This window comes from Passer montanus, unplaced genomic scaffold, assembly GCF_014805655.1.
Source record: "Passer montanus isolate IOZ18808 unplaced genomic scaffold, ASM1480565v1 scaffold8, whole genome shotgun sequence".
Classification (NCBI taxonomy): Eukaryota; Metazoa; Chordata; class Aves; order Passeriformes; family Passeridae; genus Passer; species Passer montanus.
Window position 1 is genome coordinate 1,543,697 of NW_024373256.1, and position 21,414 is coordinate 1,565,110.

The 21,414-nt window shown below is 48.4% G+C and overlaps 2 protein-coding genes across 2 annotated transcripts; both read right to left on the bottom strand.

Annotated features, from left to right (window-relative positions):
* Positions 1-137: 137 nt before the first annotated feature.
* Positions 138-988, bottom strand: GNG13 (G protein subunit gamma 13). Its single transcript, XM_039732501.1, has 2 exons — positions 877-988; positions 138-448 (listed from the first exon to the last, which is right to left on the bottom strand). The coding sequence occupies exons 1-2, from the start codon at positions 972-974 to the stop codon at positions 343-345; spliced, it is 204 nt and encodes a 67-aa protein (XP_039588435.1). The 5' UTR covers positions 975-988; the 3' UTR covers positions 138-342.
* A 3,656-nt stretch (positions 989-4,644) lies between these two features.
* LOC120513129 lies at positions 4,645-18,611 on the bottom strand. The gene is made up of 20 exons (XM_039732236.1): positions 18,468-18,611; positions 16,916-17,251; positions 16,410-16,539; positions 16,184-16,277; positions 15,125-15,275; positions 14,159-14,321; positions 13,342-13,467; positions 12,261-12,329; positions 11,304-11,426; positions 10,865-11,020; positions 10,213-10,266; positions 9,621-9,838; positions 8,674-8,750; positions 8,420-8,530; positions 7,651-7,737; positions 6,807-6,914; positions 6,485-6,606; positions 6,110-6,232; positions 5,652-5,694; positions 4,645-5,512 (listed from the first exon to the last, which is right to left on the bottom strand). The coding sequence occupies exons 2-20, from the start codon at positions 17,085-17,087 to the stop codon at positions 5,435-5,437; spliced, it is 2,205 nt and encodes a 734-aa protein (XP_039588170.1). The 5' UTR covers positions 17,088-17,251; positions 18,468-18,611; the 3' UTR covers positions 4,645-5,434.
* Positions 18,612-21,414: the final 2,803 nt, after the last annotated feature.

The window sequence follows — 21,414 nt, forward strand, 5'->3', positions numbered from 1 at the left end:
CAGTGGTGAAGTATTGCTCTGTTTATTTCAGTCATAAACCTCGAGGTGTCAGATTCTGCCTGGTTTGCTGTGAAACTATGTCCTACAGTGTACAAAAGTATCTAAAATCACCAAAAATGGGGGGTTTTATAAAAAGCTTCTATACAAGTTGCAAAAATCTGCCTTTTTCGGGATGAAGCTGCAGCGAAGCCCTGGAGCAGCTTTTGCTGCTGCTGGCCCCCAGGCTGCCCATCCTGGGGGGCTCCCCCGTGTCCCCCCACGTCTAAAACCCCTTCTACAGCTACCAGCGAGGGAAGGGGGCAGGGCAGGGTTTGGCTCGGGTTCTGCTGCTGGAACTGGAGCTCAGAGGATGATGCATTTGCCTTTCTCCACCCAGGGGTTGTTCTTCATCAGCTCCGGGTTCAGGAAGGGATCCTCGGGAATCCCGTCCTCGATCCACTTCACGAACCTGCAGGGAGGGCAGGGAGGGTGGGCACGGCCCCGGGGGGTTTGGGGGGCTCAGGGTAAATCCTGCTCGGGTGGGGGGACGTGGGGGTGTCCCCAGCTCTGTGACAAAGCAGGCAGGGAACAGAGCCACCCCTGATTTAAGGTGGTTTGAGCTCTGCAAAGCTCTGGGAAGGGAGGTCAGGAGGTGCCATGGTGCCACCACATCCTGGCACCCCCTGAGCTTGGGCAGCTGGAAAGGGCTTGGGGACACCGGGGGGGTTCTGCCCCTGGGTTTGGAGAATTTGGAGATCCAGGAAGGGAAAATCTCATCCCTGGGGAGCTGAGGGGGGAAAAGGGGGCTGGGGTCTGCTCTTGGGGGCACAGGGATGGGATGGGATGGGATGGGATGGGATGGGAAGGGAAGGGAAGGGAAGGGAAGCCCCCACTCACTCAGGTATGGTCTTGGAGGACATCTCCCTCTTGTAGGCCAGCTGGTACTTGAGGCTTTCCACCTCTTTTTTCCATTGTGGGAGATCCCACTCGTCCATGGCGCTCTCCGAGGGCTCCGTTGGGCTGGGAATGGGGATGTTGGTGCCTTGTCCTGCCCTGGCCCCTCAAGTGCACCCCAAAGGCTCCCCCAGGATGGGGCCAGCGTGTCCCAGGCTCCGGGGAGGTTTCCAAGCCCACAGAGGAGCTTTTGGGGTTGTTTTGGTTGAGGCAAGGGCTGCCCGGAGCCCTTCTCATGCAAAGCGCAGGGACTGAGGCAGATTTGACTGGAATTGGGGCGGGAGCAGCCGAGAGCAGCCCGGGGCTCTTTGGGAAGGGGCTGCTTGTCCCTGCCCTGCCCGGCCACGGCTCCGGAGGGACCGGCAGGGATTCGGGGCTGCCTCAAGAGCCCTGGAAACGGCTCAGGGGGCGGCCAGCACAGATTTGGGGAGCAAAGCAAACCCCTCTGCACCCCCCACCCCAGCGCTGACCCTGGGGGAGGACGGGCGTGCTGGGGAAACTGAGGCACGGCAGCTGAGGGGGCTCAAGCAGTGCCCACAGCCCCCAAAATTTGGTGGCACAAGGAGACATTCCCCTGTCCCCAACCCTGCCACGACCCCCGGGGATGCCCCCGGCTCCGGGAGGGTGAAACCCTGCCGAGGGCACAGCTCCATCCCAGCCTGGCAGCCCCAGAGCTGCACCGGGAGCGGGGGCAGCCCCTTCCCGGCCCCCATCCCGCACATCCCACCTGGTTTGGGAATGCCGGCAGCAGAGAAACGGGGCCGCGGCTGCAGCCTGGCCCGGCCGTGCTCCTCCCGCAGCGCTCCCGGCTCCGGAGATCCCAAAGGCTCGGGGCAATCTGGCAAAGCTCGCCCGCTGCGGCTGGACCAGGCGGAGCCTCCCCCCGCGCCCCCGGGATCCGGCTCCGAGGGAGCGCCCGGGATGGAGGCACCGCCCGCAGGGCTCGGGGATTGGGGTTATCCTGTAGGGCTCTGGGATTGGGGTTATCCCAGATGGGCTCTGGGATTGGGGTTATCCCGCTGGGATTGGGGTTATCCTGCAGGGCTCTGGGATTGGGGTTATCCTGCAGGGCTCTGGGGTTGGGGTTATCCCGCTGGGATCTGGGATTGGGGTTATCCCGCTGGGATCTGGGATTGGGGTTATCCCGCTGGAATTGGGGTTATCCCGCTGGGATTGGGGTTATCCCGCTGGGCTCTGGATTTGGGGTTATCCCGCTGGGCTCTGGGATTGGGGTTATCCTGTAGGGCTCTGGGATTGGGGTTATCCTGCAGGGATTGGGGTTATCCTGCAGGGATTGGGGTTATCCCGCCGGGCTCTGGGATTGGGGTTATCCCGGCTGCCCCCCCTGGAATTGGGGTTATCCAGGTGACCACCTCTGGATTTGGGGTTATCCGGGCTGCCCCCCCTGGAATTGGGGTTATCCGGGCTGCCCCCCCTGGAACTGGGGTTACCCCAGCTGCCCCCCGGCCCTGAGCAGCACAGGGAGGAGGGGAGGGGTGGGGGACATCCCCAGGGAGGCCCTGGATCCCTGCTGGGATCCCTGACCTGATCCCTGCCCCAATCCCTTCCCTCATCCCTGCTGGGATCCCTGTCCCGAGCTTTGCCCGAATCCCTTTCTTCATCCCCTCCTCATCCCCTCCTTCATCCTTCTCTCATCCTTCCTCCATCCCCTCCTCCTTCCTTCCTTCATCCCTTCTTTTCCGCATCCCTTCCTTCATCCCTTCCTTCATCCCTTCCTTCATTCCTGCCCCATCCCTTCCCTCATCCCTTTCCCGCTCTGCTCCCCTCTGGATTTTGTGGCTTTTCCCCTTCCCGGTGCTGGAGGAGTTGGAGAGGCTGAAAAAAAAACTAAAAAAGTGGAAAATTAAAGAAGGAGCAGCTGGGACGGAACATCCAGGCAGCGCCATCAATAATCAGAATTATTAATCAGCATTATTAATCAGAATTATTAATCAGATTAATCAGATTAATCAGAATTATTAATCAGAATTATTAATCAGAATTACTGATGGGGCATTTGCAGGACGGACAGAAGCCCCGGGACAGCTGGAGCTGATCAAAGCCAAAATAATCCATGGAAAAGCAGAGGTGTGACCCCACACCTTCGTTAAGGTGTTCAAAATTAACTTGGGGTAAAAGTTGTGGCTTAAAAAATCCCAAGCAAGGTTTGCACACAGCAAAGGCCACCCCAGTCCTGGCCCGGGCTCCTCCTTCCCCGGGGATAAACTTCTATAAATATCGAATATTTATAGATAATATTTATAATTATAAATTATATATAAATATAAGTATATATAATTTATAAATATAATACAAAATTTATAAAATTTATAAATAAATATAAAAATAAATTATATATAATTTATATACCATATTTATAATATTTATCCCCGGGGATAAATGTATATAAATTTATATTTATAATATAATATATATCTATATTATATTATAAATATAAATTTATAATAGTTATAATTATAAATTATATAGAAATATAATTACATATAATTTATAAATATAATACAAAACTTATAAAATTTATAAAATTTTATAAATACATTTATTTATAAAATTTATTAAAAATAAAAATAAATTATATAGAATTTATATATAGTTATTAATCAGAATTATTAATCAGAATTATTAATCAGAATTATTAATCAGAATTACTGATGGGGGATTTGCAGGAAGGACACAAGCCCCGGGACAGCTGGAGCTGATCAAAGCCAAAATAATCCATGGAAAAGCAGAGGTGTGACCCCACACCTTCGTTAAGGTGTTCAAAATTAACTTGGGGTAAAAGTTGTGGCTTAAAAAATCCCAAGCAAGGTTTGCACACAGCAAAGGCCACCCCAGTCCTGGCCCGGGCTCCTCCTTCCCCGGGGATAAACTTCTATAAATATCGAATATTTATAGATAATATTTATAATTATAAATTATATATAAATATAAGTATATATAATTTATAAATATAATACAAAATTTATAAAATTTATAAATAAATATAAAAATAAATTATATATAATTTATATACCATATATATAATATTTATCCCCGGGGATAAATTTCTATAAATATCGAATATTTATAGAAAATTTTTTTAAAAGTATTTAAAATCAGGTTAATGTTAATATATGGGTTTGGTATTTTATTAATATTAAATATGGATTTAAATTAGAATTTAATATTGGATCTTGTGTCTCTGCATCACACCTGGGCTGGGCCCATTCCCTCATTCCTGAGGGAGGGAATTCCCTGGGGGAGACAGGACATGAAGGTGGGGTAGAAATATAAAATAATAAAAAAAAATTAAATATTGTAATCGACATTTAAGATTATATATAAATATGATAGAATAAATATTATAAATATATGATAGAATCAATAATAGTATAAATAGATATGATGATACAATAGAATATATATATGTATATATAATGTGTATATATATATATTATATATATATAATTGAAAGAAAATATAAAAGAGAATCATGGAATGGTTTGGGTTGGTAAGAACCTTAAAGACTATAATAACCCCCCAAAAACACCCAATAAAAAAAATAATATAAAAAACCCCAAAGAAACCAAAGCAAAAATAAACCCAATAAAACCCCAAGCCCAAAAGAAAATCCAACCCCAAAAATCCCACCCCAAACCAAGTGAACACCAAAAAAACCACCCAAAATGCCAATGTAACAGTGGAACTTGGACAGTTTTAATGAACACGGTGTCAGATTTGCACCCAGGTGCATTTTTGGTGGGACCTTTGGGACACCCAGAGCTGCAGAAGGCCCCAAACCCCAGTGGAAATGTGCAAAGTGCCCTTGGGCACACTCTGAGGTTTGTTCTCCTGCCTGCCCAGGGACCCCACAGGGGCAGAGCCCAGCCCAGGCTCCAGAGCTCTGCCCAGGTCAGTGATCTCCAAATTCCCCCCAAAATTAGGATTTGGGAAATGCACAGAGACACCTGCACCAATCGAAACCTTCTTTTCAGCAGAAAACCAAGGTCCAAAGCTGGATTATTTCCAAATAAAATCAGCTCTCCACTGCTCCACACTGGGGTTGTCTGAAGAAAACAAAGCTCAGTTTTATCTTCCAGCCTCTTGGTTTAGAATGAAACCCAAAATCAGAGCTGTGCAAACAGCACGTGACCCCAGCCTGCTGCAGAGGGAGCTCTCAGCTCCCTGTTTTTCCTGTTTTAGCTTTTCCCTCTCAGCAGCTGACTCTTGCAAGGTTTGTGTCCCAACAGGAGGAAAAATTCTTTGCTGCTCCATGCTTTTGTCAGCTCCAACCTTGCTGCTTCTTCCAACAACTCCTGAATAAGTGGAACTGCAAGAAATGGCCAAAATGTGGCTCTGTTCCCACTCCAGAGCCAGGGAAGTCAGTTTTTAGCTGACTCTTCCTGGAGGTGACAACCAAAGCAAACCCAAGGAACTCTCCAGGAAGAGAATGGTTAGATGAAAAACCAACTGGAAAATATTCCCGAGGATTTGGTCCCAATTAGAGCTTCTGAAAAGCACTGACAAACTTGGAAACTTCCTGGTGAACTGTGGTGCCAAAGGGGAGCTGCCTCAGCCCCTGGGAGGAGAGGAAAACACAGTTAATTCCCTTCAGGAATGGGTTTTTAATACAAAAATAATTTTAATATTTAATTAGTGAGGGGTATCATTGATCTGCTTTGCTGCTAAATCCTACAAATCCTGGGATTTGTACTCACAGACTCGTGGAAAAAGGTGCAGAGCTGCTTGGCCCAGGGACACCTGAAACAGAGAGAAATCCCACTCAGTCACTCCTGGCATGCATGACTCAAAAACCCCCAGAAATCCAAGTTTTCCAAGCCAAGGTGGCTCCAGATTTACAGGAGAATGACTGGAGGGAACCCCAGGATCTGCAGGTGGCTCTGGGGCAGTTCCCAGGGGGACAATCCCAGGATTTCAGGGGCCCTGAGCAGTCCCAGTGGGACAACCCCAGGATTTCAGGGGCCCTGGGCAGTCCCAGTGGGACACTCCCAGGATTTCAGGGGCCCTGGGCAGTCCCTGTGGGACAACCCCAGGATTTCAGGGGCCCTGGGCAGTCCCAGTGGGACAATCCCAGGATTTATTTCAGGGGCCCTGGGCAGTCCCTGTGGGACAACCCCAGGATTTCAGGGGCCCTGGGCAGTCCCCACTCACTCACAGGTGCAGGTTCTCTATCACCACGTTGAGGCTGAAGAGCCCCACAGACTGCATCCTGCTGTGTCTGCAGGTCAGGAACAGGCACAGGAACTCCCCCACGTACTGGGGGCCCAGGTTCTGCCACCTGCACAACAAAACAAGGCCTGAGGCACTGCAAGCTCACTCTGGGGCAGGAGCCAACTCCCACATCCAGGGGAACCCCATCCAAACCAAGCCAGGATTCTCCCAGCCCTGCTGGAAGCCAAGGGGGCTGTCCCAGGGATAAGGGTGCCCCCTCTCCCAGCAAATCCATGCTGAAGGAATTTCACCCCAGCTGTGCACCCCACATGATCCTCTGCTGCATTCCCAAGGCCCCCAGGAGCAGGGCTGCACTCACACTCTCAGCATGGTGGCTTCCTCCCGACTCAGGTCCCTCAAAAGCAGGTTGGCAGTGCCACACAGGATGTGCTCCTCACAGGAGAGCTGGTCCAGCAGCAGCCTCAGAGCCCAGAAGTTTTTCTAAGAAGAGATAAAATATGATTTAACCTCAGTGCCAATCATTCCTTAAAATAATTAAACAATAAAGATCAAACAAAGTCAAATTAAACATGGCTAAAACTTTCAGGATGGTGTTTTCAACATCACAGAGATTTTAAACATGATTTGTTTTCATGATTTGTTCTCATCTCTTAGAGCAGGAATCAGTTTCCAGGACTCACCCCAAAAGCCAGGACTATCTCTAAGAAGGAAGTCAAGTGGGGAAGGTCACAGCAAAGCATCTGCTGCACTGCTTGCACTGCCAGGATGAGAGAAGCCTCGTGGTGCAGCTACACAAGAGACAGAAACAAGAGATGGATGTAACAGCTTCTCTCCTTTTATTTATCCATTTAACCCAGCACTGAGTTATTCCAGTTCAGCCACAGAGCTTGGAGGGCACACAACAAACCCACAAGAACCTTAGCAAGAGTTAAAAACAGGGATTTTGCTTCTGGTGCTCTCAAAAGTGCTCACATAGAAGTGAAATCTCTCACACAGGAGCAGAAATAGGGAATCAAAGGGGAAAAAATCCAGCTCAGGAGTCACACCTTTGGAGAATAAACTGAAATTTCCTCAAAAAAAGTCAAAAAAGAGTAAGGCAGCTCCTTAGATGACTGCATTGAATATGGAAAGTTTTTCCTGCTACCTTCAAACAAGTTCCACATACCTGAAACCCTTAACTTAAAAGAAATTTAGAACTTCTGGGCAATTCTGAGTTTTGAGAAGCCCCAGTGTCCTGTCTGAGCCAAACCCTGGGAGAAGTCAGGACACAATCAGTTATTCCCAGCTCTCCTCCTTTAGAAATCCATCAATTTGGACAGGGATAAAGATTTCTCCTGGCCTGAAGATGTGCAGGGCAGAAGAGACCCTCAGATCTCTACCTCCAAATCTGCTCCAGAGTTTAGACTGTGCTAATCTTAAATTGATTACTCCCCAAAAAATCTTGCAGGGCTCTCCTGAGAGCTTTTCTTAACAACCCAACACTTTTCACTGCTGGGGATAAATTCCTTTGTTGTCATCACTCACCTGCCCAGAGAAAGTAGCAGAAGGTAAAGAGACATTAACTCCAGACTTGAGATCCTCCAGGAAGCTGCCACTGGCTGCCAGCACATTCTGCAAGGGGACAGTGAGGGACAAGGATGGCAGATCCTCCCCAGACAAACCCAAACTGTGCAGAAATGGGGGTTTAATGTGCTTTTCAGTGACTCCTGCAGCATTTCTGCAGAGGATGGTGCCTGGTCCACATCACACTCAAGGGGAATTGAGGCTCTGCAGCACCAACCAAACTCTATAAAAACCTCTTCATTTTTGTAGGGCTGAGATGGAAAAATCACCACAGGGCAAGCCCTGCCATGGCAGGGACACCTCCCACTGTGCCAGGGTGTTCCAAGCCCTGTTCCAGCCTGGCCTTGGGCACTGCCAGGGATCCAGAGGCAGCCCCCGCAGCTCTGGGCACCCTGTGCCAGGCCCTGCCCACCCTCCCAGCCAGCAATTCCTTCCCCATCTCTGATCTGGCTCTGCCCCTGGCAGTGGGAAGCCATTCCTCCTGTCCAGGCCCTTTCTGATCTGATCCATCTCACCATGAACAGACCAGAACTGTGCCAGGCCCTGAGCTGGGAGCAGAATGAACCAATTTCCTGCTGCCTGGCACATTCCTGAACCCCCACGTGTGGCACAGGAGCACCAGATGAGGCACTGCAAGTTCACCCTGGCATCTGGGAGAAGGAAAAATTCCCAATCCACAGGAATCTTGTCCAAAGCCAAGCCAGGAGATTCTCCCAGCACTGTCTGGTACCTCTTGGAAGCCAAGGGGGGGCTCTCCCAGGGGTAAGGGAAGCAGGTGCCCCCTCTTTTCCAAAAGGTTGCTGCTCCCCAAAATCATGATGAAGGAACTCCAACATTTGGCCTAAAAAACAATAAAACATTTGTGTTATAAAGTGAAATCTGGGCAGAGGGGTGAATAATTCAGAGGAAAAAAGGGATCAGAGTAAATCCTGCCCTCTCAAGGAGTGGGAACAGGAGAGAAGAGGGAATTTTGGCCTCACTCACATTCCTGTAGAGTGCCTGGCTGCTGTAGAGCAGCTTGAGTGCCTGCTTAATTAGCACAGTGTTCCTCAGGGGAGAGCCTGCAGGGATGGAAATGAAAAGAATGAAACCCAGATCCTGCACACCCCAAACTGACTCCACAGCAGGAACAGCACCAGGACATTCACTTGGTTCCACACCTGCTGCTGCAGCCAGAGTGTTTCCAGCTGTTCTGCACAGGTTTGGTGGTGGAACAGAAAAACATCAGCTCCAAACCACAGCTCTGGAAAGCTGCAAAGTCTGGACACACTCCAGGCTGAGGCAGGTGGTCCCAGAGAAGTGTTTGCTGTGGACATCACACCACACTGAGGGATCTCACACTTCCAAGAATTCTGCCAGTAGGGAACAACTCCCAAATAAATCTTTCATGGCAGAAGACACCCTGAGAAGTGACAAAGCCCAGGGGAGATGATGGCAATTATCAGAGGCTGAGCTCGTGATTGTGATGATGAAACATTTCCCATCAGGAGGTTTCTCCTCAAGGTCATGGCTGAGACAAAGCCAAGTCCCCCACTGACAGTGGAGATGCTGGGAGGGAATGAAGGGCTTTGGATTTTCTTTGAATAGTTCCTCTTGCTTTGCTTTCAGCAGAAAATGAGCTGACAAAATGAGTGTTTTAAATGAAATTAATAAATCCATGCTCCAGTGGAGTCATCCTTCCTGCCTGCTGTTTTCATGGTTTGGGTTGGAAAGAACCTCAAAGCCCATCCAGCTCCAACCCAACACCTCCCTCTATCCCAGGGTGCTCCAAGCCCTGTCCAACCTGGCCAGGGATGCATCCAGGGATGCTGGGACCTCCCCACCCTCACCAATTCCCAGCTGGGCTCAGGGTGTCACTCCTCTGACTGCCAGTGAAAAGCTGGAATGGAGCTCCCAGTGAAGGAAGGAAGGAAGGAAGAAGTGACACTTGCCAGCTGTAACCCAGGGCCCTGTGTCCAGCATGTCATTCCCAGAGGGAACACAGCCTGTCCTGAAGATCTTGAGGTAGACCTTGAACTGGCAGGGAGTGATCCTGCAGGCAGAGCAGCAGGCCAGGCTGTTCACAGGGAACAGCAGGGAGTGGGCAGCATCCAGGAAATTCCCAGTTTTGCACAGGTAGAACGGGATCAGATCCCGAAGGTCTCGCAGCCTGGGAAATGAAGGTTTGGGTTTCATTAGGATGAGGTTTTTGTAGGATTTGGGAGAGATCTGATTGTGCTTGACCATTACAGAAAGAGGGAATAGAGGGGGAAATGAAAGAAGGGAGGAAAAAGAAGGGGAAAAGGAAAGGAAGGAAAAAGAAGGGGAAAAGGAAAGGGAGGAAAAAGAAGGGAATAAGGGAAAAGAGGGGGGAAAATGAAGGGGAAAAGGAAAGGGAGGAAAAAGAAGGGGAGGAAAAAGAAGGGAATAAGGGAAAAGAGGGGGAAAAGGAAAGGGGGGAAAATGAAGGGGAAAAGGAAATGGAGGAAAGAGAGGGGAATAGAGGAAAAGAGAGAGCAAAGGAAAAGGGGAAAAGCCATTTACCTTTGGTTTTCATTGCATTTCACAGCTCTCAGGTACCGAACAACTTCCCTGTACCTGGGGAGAAAAGAACAAGGTGAGAAGGAAGGGGAAGGAAGTGCAGAACTGTGCACAGGGCAAACATTTCCTGCAGTGAAAGGAGCAAACCAGGAGAGCTTCCCACACAGGGGGCATTGCACAGCAGGACAGAAATACAGCTGGAAATAAATTCCTAGAGGTTATTCCCAGATTGTCTCAGCTCTGGCAAAATAAAACCAGAGGCTGCCTTGCAGCTGAATTCTTTAAGTGGACTGGATTCTTTGGAATATTGGATTTTCTGGAGGACAGCCCTCTGAAGACCCAGAACAGACTCTTCTGGCTGCCTTCCACTTGCCAGCCTTTGGTGAAGAGGAATTGCTTGGAAAATCAACATGTAACACCTGCAGAGTTTATGGAGACACAGAAATGAGCCACTCCAGCAATCTTTTTTTGGTCCTGAGGCATTCAAAGGGCTTTGAGAAACTTTAAAACGCTTCTGGCCTTGTTGAGAAGAAAAAAAAAATCCTTAAAAAGAAAGTTTGTTTTGTGTTTCCCCATTATACCAAAGTACAGAGGTTTGGAGCAGTCAAAATACAAGAATTGAGTTCACAAAGGGAAAAAGCCAAACCAATCTCACTTCTTTTTCTCCAGCAGTTTCTCCACTCGAGCCTCCACGACAGGCAGTGCTTCCCACAGGTGAGTTTTCCTTCCTTTCTGTCTCCTCTGCCCAGTGATGTTCTGGCCTTTTAGAACTGTGGTCAGTAACACGTGGTCCCAGGGCAAAACATTCAAGCTGGAAGGACAAAAATAAAGTGATTTTTAATTCTCTTTTGGTGAACATCACTAATTAGCTCCTTTAAGGATTGAGAAGTTTGATTAATGAAACATTTTGGGGTTTAGAGCTCAGTTCTGAGGGAAAGGAAATAAATTTAGGGAGAACACCTCAGTCATGGCATCAAACAGGGAAAGCAGCAAATACTGAAATATTCTTCTAAAATGCTCCCACTTTTATTACCAGGGAAAGAACATCCCACAGGCAATGGATCCAGAGTGAATACTGAGGCCCAAGAACTCACCTGTTTGAGAAGGCATAGCAGTGGCAGGGAAGGGAGATGGACTGGAAAAACTCAACAAACTTGTCATACAGAATTTTTGGGAAGTCACACAACACCAGCATCCTCTGAAGTCGGGTCACGATCCTGTGATTTGGAAAGAAAAAGAATTCAAAAAGGGTATTTTAGAATGAGGTGAGTTACTAACAAGTTGTCTTTTTTAACCATATGGGAAACTGCACAAGTTTGGGGGTTTTTTTATTTGATCTGTATGTGAATTTCTGCTTTAAGTTTTGTAGTGAATAATGAAATTATTATTGTGCTGTTATTTTTAAAACCGAGGTTCTGTGGGGTTTAAGCTTTAGAACAAAGATCTCCAAGGAATGTGTACAGCAAACACTTCAAACTGTGCTGGGCCTAAGCTCCTGCACCTCCCTGCTACTGGAACCATTTCTGTATTAATTGATCAGTGGAGATAAAAAAGAAGAGTTTACTCTTTGTCTTTAGCTCCCTGCCAAAATTTAAACTCTTCCCTTTTTTGTTCCAAGTCAGAAATTAGAAAAATCAAGAATAGCAATTTAAAATGAGAACTGCTGAAGGATTTGGGTTGTACCTGTCATTAGCTCCAGAGAAGGTGAGAATATAGAACTGGGTTGGAAAGAATTGAATTCTTCACTCATCAGCCTTCTGTGGCAGGTGAATTTGGGGGGAAAGGTGAAGGATAGAGCTAAAATGGGAAGAGAATTAAGCCAGTGGAGCTGGGTGTCCTCATTCTCCAGCCTCTGGGGGAGCTTCTCATGCTCCATCCCAGGGGAATCCTGCCAGGCTGTGCTGTGACCTCTCCCAGCCACATTTACTCCTTGGTGTAACAACCACAACCTGCCCTGGCCTCCCACGTGCCTCTGAACAGGGCATTTGTCACCTGGAACACATTTTAAAGGCCAGCAGAAGGTCTGCAGCCAGCAAGGAAACCAATCTCACCTTTGGAACAGAAATGGGACAGCAATCCTCAGGGAAGCAGTGTGGCCAAGGTTCTGACAGCTCCTAAGCCTGGAAAAAACCAACACCAATTAATGCCTGCCTCCCCTTCCTGCCTTTCCCCTTCTTTGTGCTCAACTGTTGAGGAAAACACTTTTTAAGGAAAAATCTTGGAAGCTGACATGCTGAAAACCATTCCTGCAAAGAGTTAAACAAGTGCTGAAGTGCAAAACACAGTGCAAAATTCCCAGGTAACAAATGCAGCCTTCTTGCAAACCTGGATCATTCCTCAGCAGGAATTGCAAGGGAGCTGCTCTTTCAAACCAATCCAGAAATCATTTCCTTCTCTTTTACCAAAACCCCTGAATTTAAACCCCAAAATGTTCAGGCTCCACAAAGCTCCTTGTGCTGTTGAGAGGTGTTTTGCTGAGTTGCTGAGTGTAACTTCCAAGTTCTAAATTAGGTTAAATGCTGTTAAATTGTTATTCCCCTTAAATCCTTAAGGTTAAGTTTTAAACTAAGCTTAAGTTAGGTGTAAGTGCTGCTCCTTTGTTGAATTGTTAAGCTTAAGGTATAATTTAAAGTACTATTAAGTGGGAGTGCTGTTAAGCTGTTAAGGCCAGATCCTTTTTATTTTGCTGTTCCTTTTGTCCCACACTGCCCTCGGTGGTTCTCGGTTCGTTTCCTTTTCTGAATGCCTGGATTATGTTTGCTTTTGTTGTTGCTTGTTTTCCTTTCTTGTGCCTAAGCTCTCCTGTAAGCACTGGAGCAAATCTTGCCAACCAACTTTGTTGTTTAATATTAAATCAGGGTTTCCCTTGGCAGGGATTTTTAAGTCATCTCAAACTCTCAGTTCTGCTTAACTTTTCCCTCTCACATCCAACCTCTTCTCTTCCCCCAAATCCCTCCTGTCCCAAATCCCACTTCTCCCTCAGTGTTCATCTTCCTCCTGCTGTGCTTCAGCCCGAGCTGGGATTGTTACACTTTCCACACCGCAATAAACAAACCCCCAGGATTCTCTCCCGAATTCCCCTCCCCGGAGGAAAGAAGGAAGATCTCCCACTCTCTGTGGCCAGGTACTTACAGAGCAGGGTCTTTGTGCAGGGCAATCTGTTTGGCTGCTCCCAGCAGCATGACAGCAGCAGCTTTGGGGCTTTCTTGTTCTGCCCGATTTAAAAATCTTGTTACCAGCTCGAAAACGTCAGAATACCTGAGAAAGTCAAGTGGCCTGTAAGACCAAGGGTCTGCAACAACCACTTCCTAAACGAGAGGTAATTGTGGCCATCCCACAGCTCCAGAGCAATCAAGAGCCTGGCCCTGCCTTCAGAGGACCCCCAGCACGCTGAGGAGGTGCTGGCACAACCAATACTTTGGGTATTTTGGAGGTTTGTTACACCAGTGAAAAGGTGAAACTCATTCAAAGAAAGAAATGAGTAAAAAAATCCCAGAATGGTTTGGGTTGGAAGGAAAAGGAACCTTCTTAAATTCCAATCCCAACACTTCCCACTGTCCCAGGGTGCTCCAAGCCCTGCCCAGCCTGTCCCTGGGCACTGCCGGGGATGCAGGGGCAGCCACAGCTCCTCTGGGAATCTGTGCCAGGGCCTGCCCACCCTCCCAGGGAAGGATTCCTTCCCAATATCCCACCTAAACCCAGCCCAAAGCCCAGGCCTCAGGTTCCCACTTTCCCAGGTTCCAATAATCAGAGATCCTCAGGTGTCCTGCACAGCACAGTTAAATTCACATTTAAGAGGGGTTTTAAACTACAGCCAAATGCAATTTATCTTGCTGCCCATCTAAGTTCTCTCCCCTCTATTTTTGCTGTCCCAGGTGCCACAATTTTGATTATAACTCATTAAATAAACCAAAGCTGCCCTGACAGACCCAAATCTGTTGTCACTTACTTGTACACCACCTCCACATGCCGTGAGCTGCAGACATTGCACTGCCCTGGGGGCAATTTTGGCTGGCAGCAGCATTCATATCCTGGGGGACAGACCCTTTCTCCTGTCAGGTATTTGTTATAGGCCACAGAAAGATCACTGATGAATTTTTCTAGGAGATCTCCTAAGAGACAAGACAAAAAAAAAAAAATTGCACAAAGAGTTTTGCATGGTTTTTTTTCAAAATAAAAAAAAAAGTTCCCCATGTGAAATTATTTAGGAAATTGCTTGCATCCAGTTTTATTGGTCAGGGAAGCTTTGTTGCTGAAAGAAAGGAAATTTAGATGGGATATTGGGAAGGAGTTCTTCCCTGGGAGGGTGGGGAGGCCCTGGCACAGGGTGCCCAGAGAAGCTGTGGCTGCCCTGGATCCGTGGAGGTGTCCAAGGCCAGGCTGGACAGGGCTTGGAGCACCCTGGCACAGTGGGAGGTGTCCCTGCCCAAGGAAAGGGGCTGGAATGAGATCATCTTCCAGCTTCATTCCACCCCAAACCTTTCCATGATCCTCCCAGATGGAGGAAAGCAGGAATCTGTACCTGCAAACCCATCCCTGGTCCAAGCACGGAAGAAGAAAGCAGGCACAGAAATTTATTCCTTAAAAACTCCACAAGGATTGGAGTGGAGCAGCCAAGCTGCTCCCCAGGGCAGGGCCTGAGCAGCCCCAGATTTTGGGGACAGAGGACACAGGACAGGACCTGAGCAGGTCCCTGAAGTGACAGAGGACACAGGGCAGGTCCTGAGCAGGTCCCTGAGGGGACAGAGGACACAGGGCAGGGCCTGAGCAGGTCCCTGAGGGGACAGAGGACACAGGGCAGGGCCTGAGCAGGTCCCTGAGGGGACAGAGGACCCAGGGCAGGGCCTGAGCAGGTCCCTGAGGGGACAGAGGACAGGACCTGAGCAGCCCCAGGTCCCTGGGACAGAGCACCCACCCCCGTGCCGCAGCTCTGTGTCCAGCTCCAGCAGCTCCAGGTTGAAGGTGGCCAGGATTCCAGCCAGGGCAAAGTTCCTCTGTGCCTTCCAGAAGTTGCTCTTGTTGTGGGCATTGCAGTGGCACAGGGAAGGGACTGTCCAGAACTGGCACTGTGTCAGAAAACACAAAACAGGGAGAGGTTGCTGGATTTTTGTGTTTTCCCCTCAGCGCTGAGTGAGGGGCTCCAATTCCTTTTATCCTCCTTGCACCTGAGTAAATATTTTGACAGGCAACAATCTGATATCATGGTAACCATTTCAAAAAAGTCCCTTATTGATTACCTGTCACTGCTGAGCCCTTCACAGAGAGCCCCAGGGCTGGCACCCACCCCAGTGGAAACTGGGAACAGAGCCCTGTCTTTGCATGCTCACCCCAACTCTGCCCACAGCTCCCAGTCTTCTGAAATTCACAAAAGGTCCAAGCACATAAACCACCCCCACACAATTCCCTCCACTCCTAACTCCAGTGGGGACAGTCTAGAAAGCTGGCATTTCTCTAATTCATTAAAAAATGTCTGATTTAGTAATCTGATTTTATGAAATGTACTGTGTGCCCAAAGCAAAGAGGACATATAAATAAATGTATGTTTACTCCAACAATTGCAATAAACCCCAACAGAGCCACACTTTCAGTAGTTCTGAGGAGCTGTTAATCAAATTTCCTGTATTACTCTTTTAAAGCCCTTAACTTTTTCCTGTAAGGGTAGAATCACTGACTCCTAATCTATCCTATTTCTTTGCCAGCTTTGATACAGGCACCTTGTTATTGTGCACTGCTTTATGGAACCTGCTTTGCTCCATCCTGTGTAATAAATAACTGTTAAAAGCCCTTCCTCTGCTCCCTCCTGTCTATTCAACAAATAACTCATCTGATATTAGACCTGACCTAAAGAACTCATGAGCCAGAGTGATTTAGCACAGTCACCTGAGCAGAGCCAAAATTCTGAGCCTAAGGCAGGGCTTGGCTAAGCTCTCATCTGATGCAGATTTGTCTCCTGCAGGCTGTGCCCTGCCCTTACCTCAGCAGCCAGTTTGTCACAGATGTAGCAGTAGCACTGGTCACAAATATCTGCATTTTCCCCAAGGGGGAAGCAAGCGTCACTCTCTCTCCTCCTGCAAGGTTGAAAACCAGAAGGTTAATTAGGAAAATCACATCCTCACCCAGCTCCACTGCTGCCTGCAGCTGTTTTAGAGGCAAATGTGGAAAATGGGGGCCCAGAGGGGATTGCCCAGCCCTGCACATACTCAAAGGGGTGCGTGGTGCAGTCGTGCCTGGCGTGAGGCATCACGTTGGCTTGTCTGCAGTAGGTGACCACCAAATCCCCCTCCTCATCCACCAGTTCTTCTGACTTCTTCTCTTCCAGGGGAGACTTCTCTGCAGGAAAGACAGCATGAGCTGTAAACCCGTGCTAGAAGTTACTGTTATTTACTTTCTGAACAATTTACAGCACAATTTTTTGGGATCTGACAGAATGGCACACAAAACTTCCATAACTATCAAACCAAATCAAAAAGGAGCCAGCTGACATTGCAAAGGCCCAGTCTGAGCTCAGTTTGAAGCATTTGAAAACTACACAGCAGCATCCTTTGAAGCAGAGCCATCAAAGATATCCCAGCAAATTGGGGATTTCCTCCTGGTTTTAGTCACTGGTGCAGCACAAGGACAGATGTCAAGCATAACACAGAATTAATTCAGTTTATTCCCCAAATCTTTCAGGGAACTCCAGCAGCAGCAAGGGAACAGCTCTTACCCTGTGGCTCTACAAACAGGACAGAGCTCCCTTGGGTGTTCTCCCCTTCATCATCATCATCACTGATCAGGATTACGTTCTCCTCCTCCTGCTCCTTTTCTGATGGCCACATGGTCACCAGCTTCCAAACTGGAACCACCTGGCAGCCACCAGGGTAACACTGCCTGTCCATTCGTACTTTTAAGGTGTTTTCCTCAACAAGGGAAAAAAAAATCCTCTGAGGCCCAAATTCTTCTTCTCTGCTGGGTAAATTACACTAGAGACAGAGATGTTTCATCCCCAGTGGACCCAGCACCTCAAAACCCACTGGAGCTTCCATGCAGAGCTCAGAGATCCCTGAAAATGAGAAAAAAAAGAAGAAAAAGACTTTAAAATATGAGATGAGCTGTTCTTCTGGCGGGTTTGGTGGGACTGGCTGTGGAATGAGAAGGGGAATGATAAGTTCCCACTGACAGGGAAGGGTTAGAGGGGACTTTGGGACAAATCCTGGGAGGGTGGGGAGGCCCTGGCAAAGGTTCCCAGAGAAGCTGTGGCTGCTCCTGGATCCCTGGGAGTGTCCAAAGCCAGGCTGGATGTGCCTTGGAGCATCCTGACCGAGTGGAAGGTGTCCCTGCCCACGGCAAGGGGTGGGACTGGACTGGTGGAAATGATGAATGTTAAATTTGGGACCAATGAACGGGAAATGCTTTGGATTTTGAGTGGACAAATCTGCAAGATGTCTAGTAAAAAGCCCTCTGTATATGGAATATTTTCCATAGCACATCCTGGCCAGAACAAAATAAAGCCTGACTCTCTATCACTACGTAGTGCTGGAGGGACTTTTAACCTCCCCAAATTTTGCTGTTAAACATTCTCCCATCCCAAACCATTCCAAAATTCAACTACAACTCCTATTAACAATTCAGCTGTCCCTTAACCCAGCTATACCAGAAACACCCAAAACAACAACAATGCCAAACCCCAATATCCCCCATTTCACCCCATTCCCAAACTCCAACATCCCCCATCTCACCCCATTCCCAAACCCCAACATCCCCCATTTCAGCCAATTCCCAAACCCCAACATCCCCCATCTCACCCCATTCCCAAATTCCGACATCCCCTATCTCACCCCATTCCCAAACCCCAACATCCCCCATTTCACCCTATTCCCAAACTCCAACATCCCCCATTTCACCCCATTCCCAAACCCCGATATCCCCCATCTCACCCCATTCCCAAACCCCAACATCCCCCATTTCACCCCATTCCCAAACCCCAACATCCCCCACCTCATCCCTCCCCACAAGTGATGGCGTTACAGCACCCGGGAGGGAAAAATCTCATCACTGATTCCGAGGGAATTTTTCCCTAACAAGAACCAGTTAAAGAAAATCAGGAAGGGTTTTAACTGCAGCAGAAGCTGCCCACGGCAGGGGGGTGAAACTGAACGGTTTTAAAGCCCCTTCCTTTAACTTCCCCTCCCTCCGACACCCCCAACGCCTCACACGCCCCTCGCCCCCCAGCCCCAACCGCCCCCTCCCAACAACCACAACGCTCCCCCCCGACCAACCTCCCCCTCAGCAGCTCCGCTGCCCGCGGAGCCCTTCCAGCGGCGCCGTTCCGGCCGCGATTCCCGGCGTTTTCCCGGCGTTTTCCCGGGATCGCCGGCGTTGGCTTTCCCGCTCACCGCGGCCCCGCTCCCGCCGCCCGCCACTCTTTCAAGGCGCGAGCGCTTCCGGGCCGGGCCCCGCGGCCGCTTCCGCCCTCACCGCGCCCCTGAGGGCTGCGGGGAGCCGCCATCTCTGCTGAGGGCACGCCATGGGGGCGGCCACACGTTAAATAAAAGCTCTTTCAGTAAAAAAACGTGAAGTAAACGCTTTATTCTACGGGAAATCGGCAGCAGCGCAGCGCCCTGCGGGGGCTGTGTCTCCGTGTCATGGTGGCTCCCGCACACCCCACAAGCTGTGAGGGAAGTGCTGCTGGGACAAGACAAGTGTCCAGCGAGAGACACAGGATCCTGCAAAAATCAGCTTTATTCGGATAACGGAGAGAGGCCACTGCGCCATGCCTCTGTGGGGTTTCTCTGGAGTTTTTGGAAGGCACAGCTTCCTTTTATCCGCATTTCCCGACTACATTTCCCTCTCTTTCCCCCTTGGCTGAGGCAGTAAGGAGGTACAGTCCCAAACACTACCTATTCCCCATTTAATATGGACCCCCCCATCGCAGCTGCATGACCATTAAAATTCGATTTAAACTGACCCTGGATGAAGTTCATACTCACAAATCTGTCAAGCCTGCACGTTTTCCCTGACCTTCAAACGGTTTGAGGTCCTTAAATCCCCACAAGCATTCCTCCAGAACATTATTGGTTCTTTCAAATTTGGTCGTTACCAAAAACATTAACACCCATTTCTCCTGCAATTACTTAGACCCCCACACCCTTTCCACTAGTGACTAATTCATTCTTTTTTAATTTAGTTGCCACATTTAGACCAAGTGATCATCTAATTACTGAGAACCCCCACACCCATTCTGCCAGGACCTGATTGGTTCTTGCAGATAATTAGTTACATTTTTCATTAGTGAAGACCACAACACCACACTCTGCGCTTGGGTTGGCCCCACCTCGAGTATTTTGAGCAGTTTTGGTCACCAAAAGATGAGATTCTGAGCTGTGAGTGAGCATCCAAAGGTGGCACCTTGAGGTGGAGCCGTAGGAGTAGCTGAGGGAACTGGGGCTGTTCAGGGGATTGGGATGAGACCGTCTTCAAGGTCCCAACCCATCCCATTCCAGAATTCCATGATAATCACAATAATTCATAATTGTGATCATTCCATGATAATCACAATAATTCATAATTGTGGTTTTCGTTCCATGATAATCACAATAATTCATGAGACGGTCTTGGAGGTGCCTCCCAACCCATCCCATTCCAGAATTCCATGATAATCACAATAATTCCATGATAATCACAATAATTCATGAGACGGTCTTGGAGGTGCCTCCCAACCCATCCCATTCCAGAATTCCATGATAATCACAATAACTCCATGATAATCGCAATAATTCCGATAACCACAATAATTCAGCTGTCCATTACTCTGGTTACAGCAGGAGCACCCAGCACAGGAGAGAGGAGACCCATTGCAGGATCCTCGCCAGGGAAATGTGACTTTTGGGGATGGCTCTGTGCAGGACTGGATGATCCCTGTGGGGTCCTTTCCAGCTCAGGATATTCCCTGATTCTGTGATTCTGAGCTGTTCCCCTCGCAGCCCTGCTCACCGCGAGCCACAGCTGCTGGAGGAGGAGGAGGAGGAGAAGGAGGAGGAAGGAGGAGGAGGAGGAGATGCTGTCGCTGCTTCTCCTCACCGCAATCGCCACCTTCTGTCGCGACATCAGCCAGGAAAAGCCGCATCCAGCAGCTGAGGCTTCCCCCAGCAACACTAGATGGTACCAGAGCTCCACACAGGCTCAGCCAGGACTCGACCTCAAAAAAAAAGGGAATTCTGAACTAGGGAGAGCTGAAGCTGCGATGTCTTAATGTGCTGCTGGCACAAGGAATAGAGTTTTTTGCAGGGGAAAAAGCCGGCGGGACCTGTGAATAAAATAAAGATATTTTCTGGTGTTCAGGGCTACAAGTGCAATGTGTTTGTGGTTAAAAATGTTCAGCGGAGTGATGGTGTTACAGCACCTGGGAGGGAAGGTTTGAGGACTGATTCTGAGGGAGTTTTTCACTAATAAGAATCAGTTAAAGAAAATCTAGGAAGGATTTTAACTTAAGCAGAACCTGACCAGGGCAGGATGTTGAAACTGGATGGTCTTTAATGTCCGTTCCAATCCAAACCATTCTGGAATTCTATGCCATGGTTACATCTTAAAAATGAAGTGCCCTGATACCTTTAATTCCTGATATCCTTAATATTAGGAACCACTTAAACAGCACTCAGAATATGATCACCTTTTCCTTCAAGCAACTGCACACCCTGCCTGAAATATTCATGTGTTAAAAAAAAAAAAAAAATCCCTCTTCCTGCAAATGAATATTTATTCCATGAATAATCTTTAATGACTTCGTGGCTTTCAACACATTTGGGCAAAATGTTTCAAGTTTCTCTGCTTACAATGACAAAATCTAAACCCAACACCCAAAGAGGTGGCCTGATTTCAGCTGTGTGGGGCATTTTCTAGAGACATCATTTCCTCCCTCCTGCTGTCTCCTTAGCACGACTTGGTTTTAGCAACCTTGAGTAACTCAACACCGCAATTTGGGGGATGAAATGAAGGATGGAGATAGCAGGGAGAAACAACAACAGCAGAACTGGCCCTTGGCCAGAAGACTTTTCTCTAAAGCTCTGCTCTCATGCAGAAATTCCTGATTCTCTGCCCATGGCAGGGGATTGGGAGTGGATGAGTTTTAAGGTCCCTTCCAACCCAAACCATCCTGTGATTCCATGATTTTGTCAAGTCCTGGGAGATGATCTTATGGCTAAATATGGTCAGGACTTGAGTGCTGTG

What these genes read in the sequence shown, in the direction of transcription:
- GNG13 (XM_039732501.1), bottom strand. Translation starts at nt 974, where the DNA reads ATGGACGAGTGGGATCTCCCACAATGGAAAAAAGAGGTGGAAAGCCTC. An exon ending in TCCTCCAAGACCATACCTGA is followed by an intron (nt 449 to 876) that starts GTGAGTGGGGGC and finishes CCCTCCCTGCAG; the next exon opens with GTTCGTGAAGTGGATCGAGG.
- LOC120513129 (XM_039732236.1), bottom strand. Translation starts at nt 17,087, where the DNA reads ATGGACAGGCAGTGTTACCCTGGTGGCTGCCAGGTGGTTCCAGTTTGG. An exon ending in GTGATAGAGAACCTGCACCT is followed by an intron (nt 5,695 to 6,109) that starts GTGAGTGAGTGG and finishes TCTCTGTTTCAG; the next exon opens with GTGTCCCTGGGCCAAGCAGC. An exon ending in GCACCTTTTTCCACGAGTCT is followed by an intron (nt 5,513 to 5,651) that starts GTGAGTACAAAT and finishes CTCTCCTCCCAG; the next exon opens with GGGCTGAGGCAGCTCCCCTT.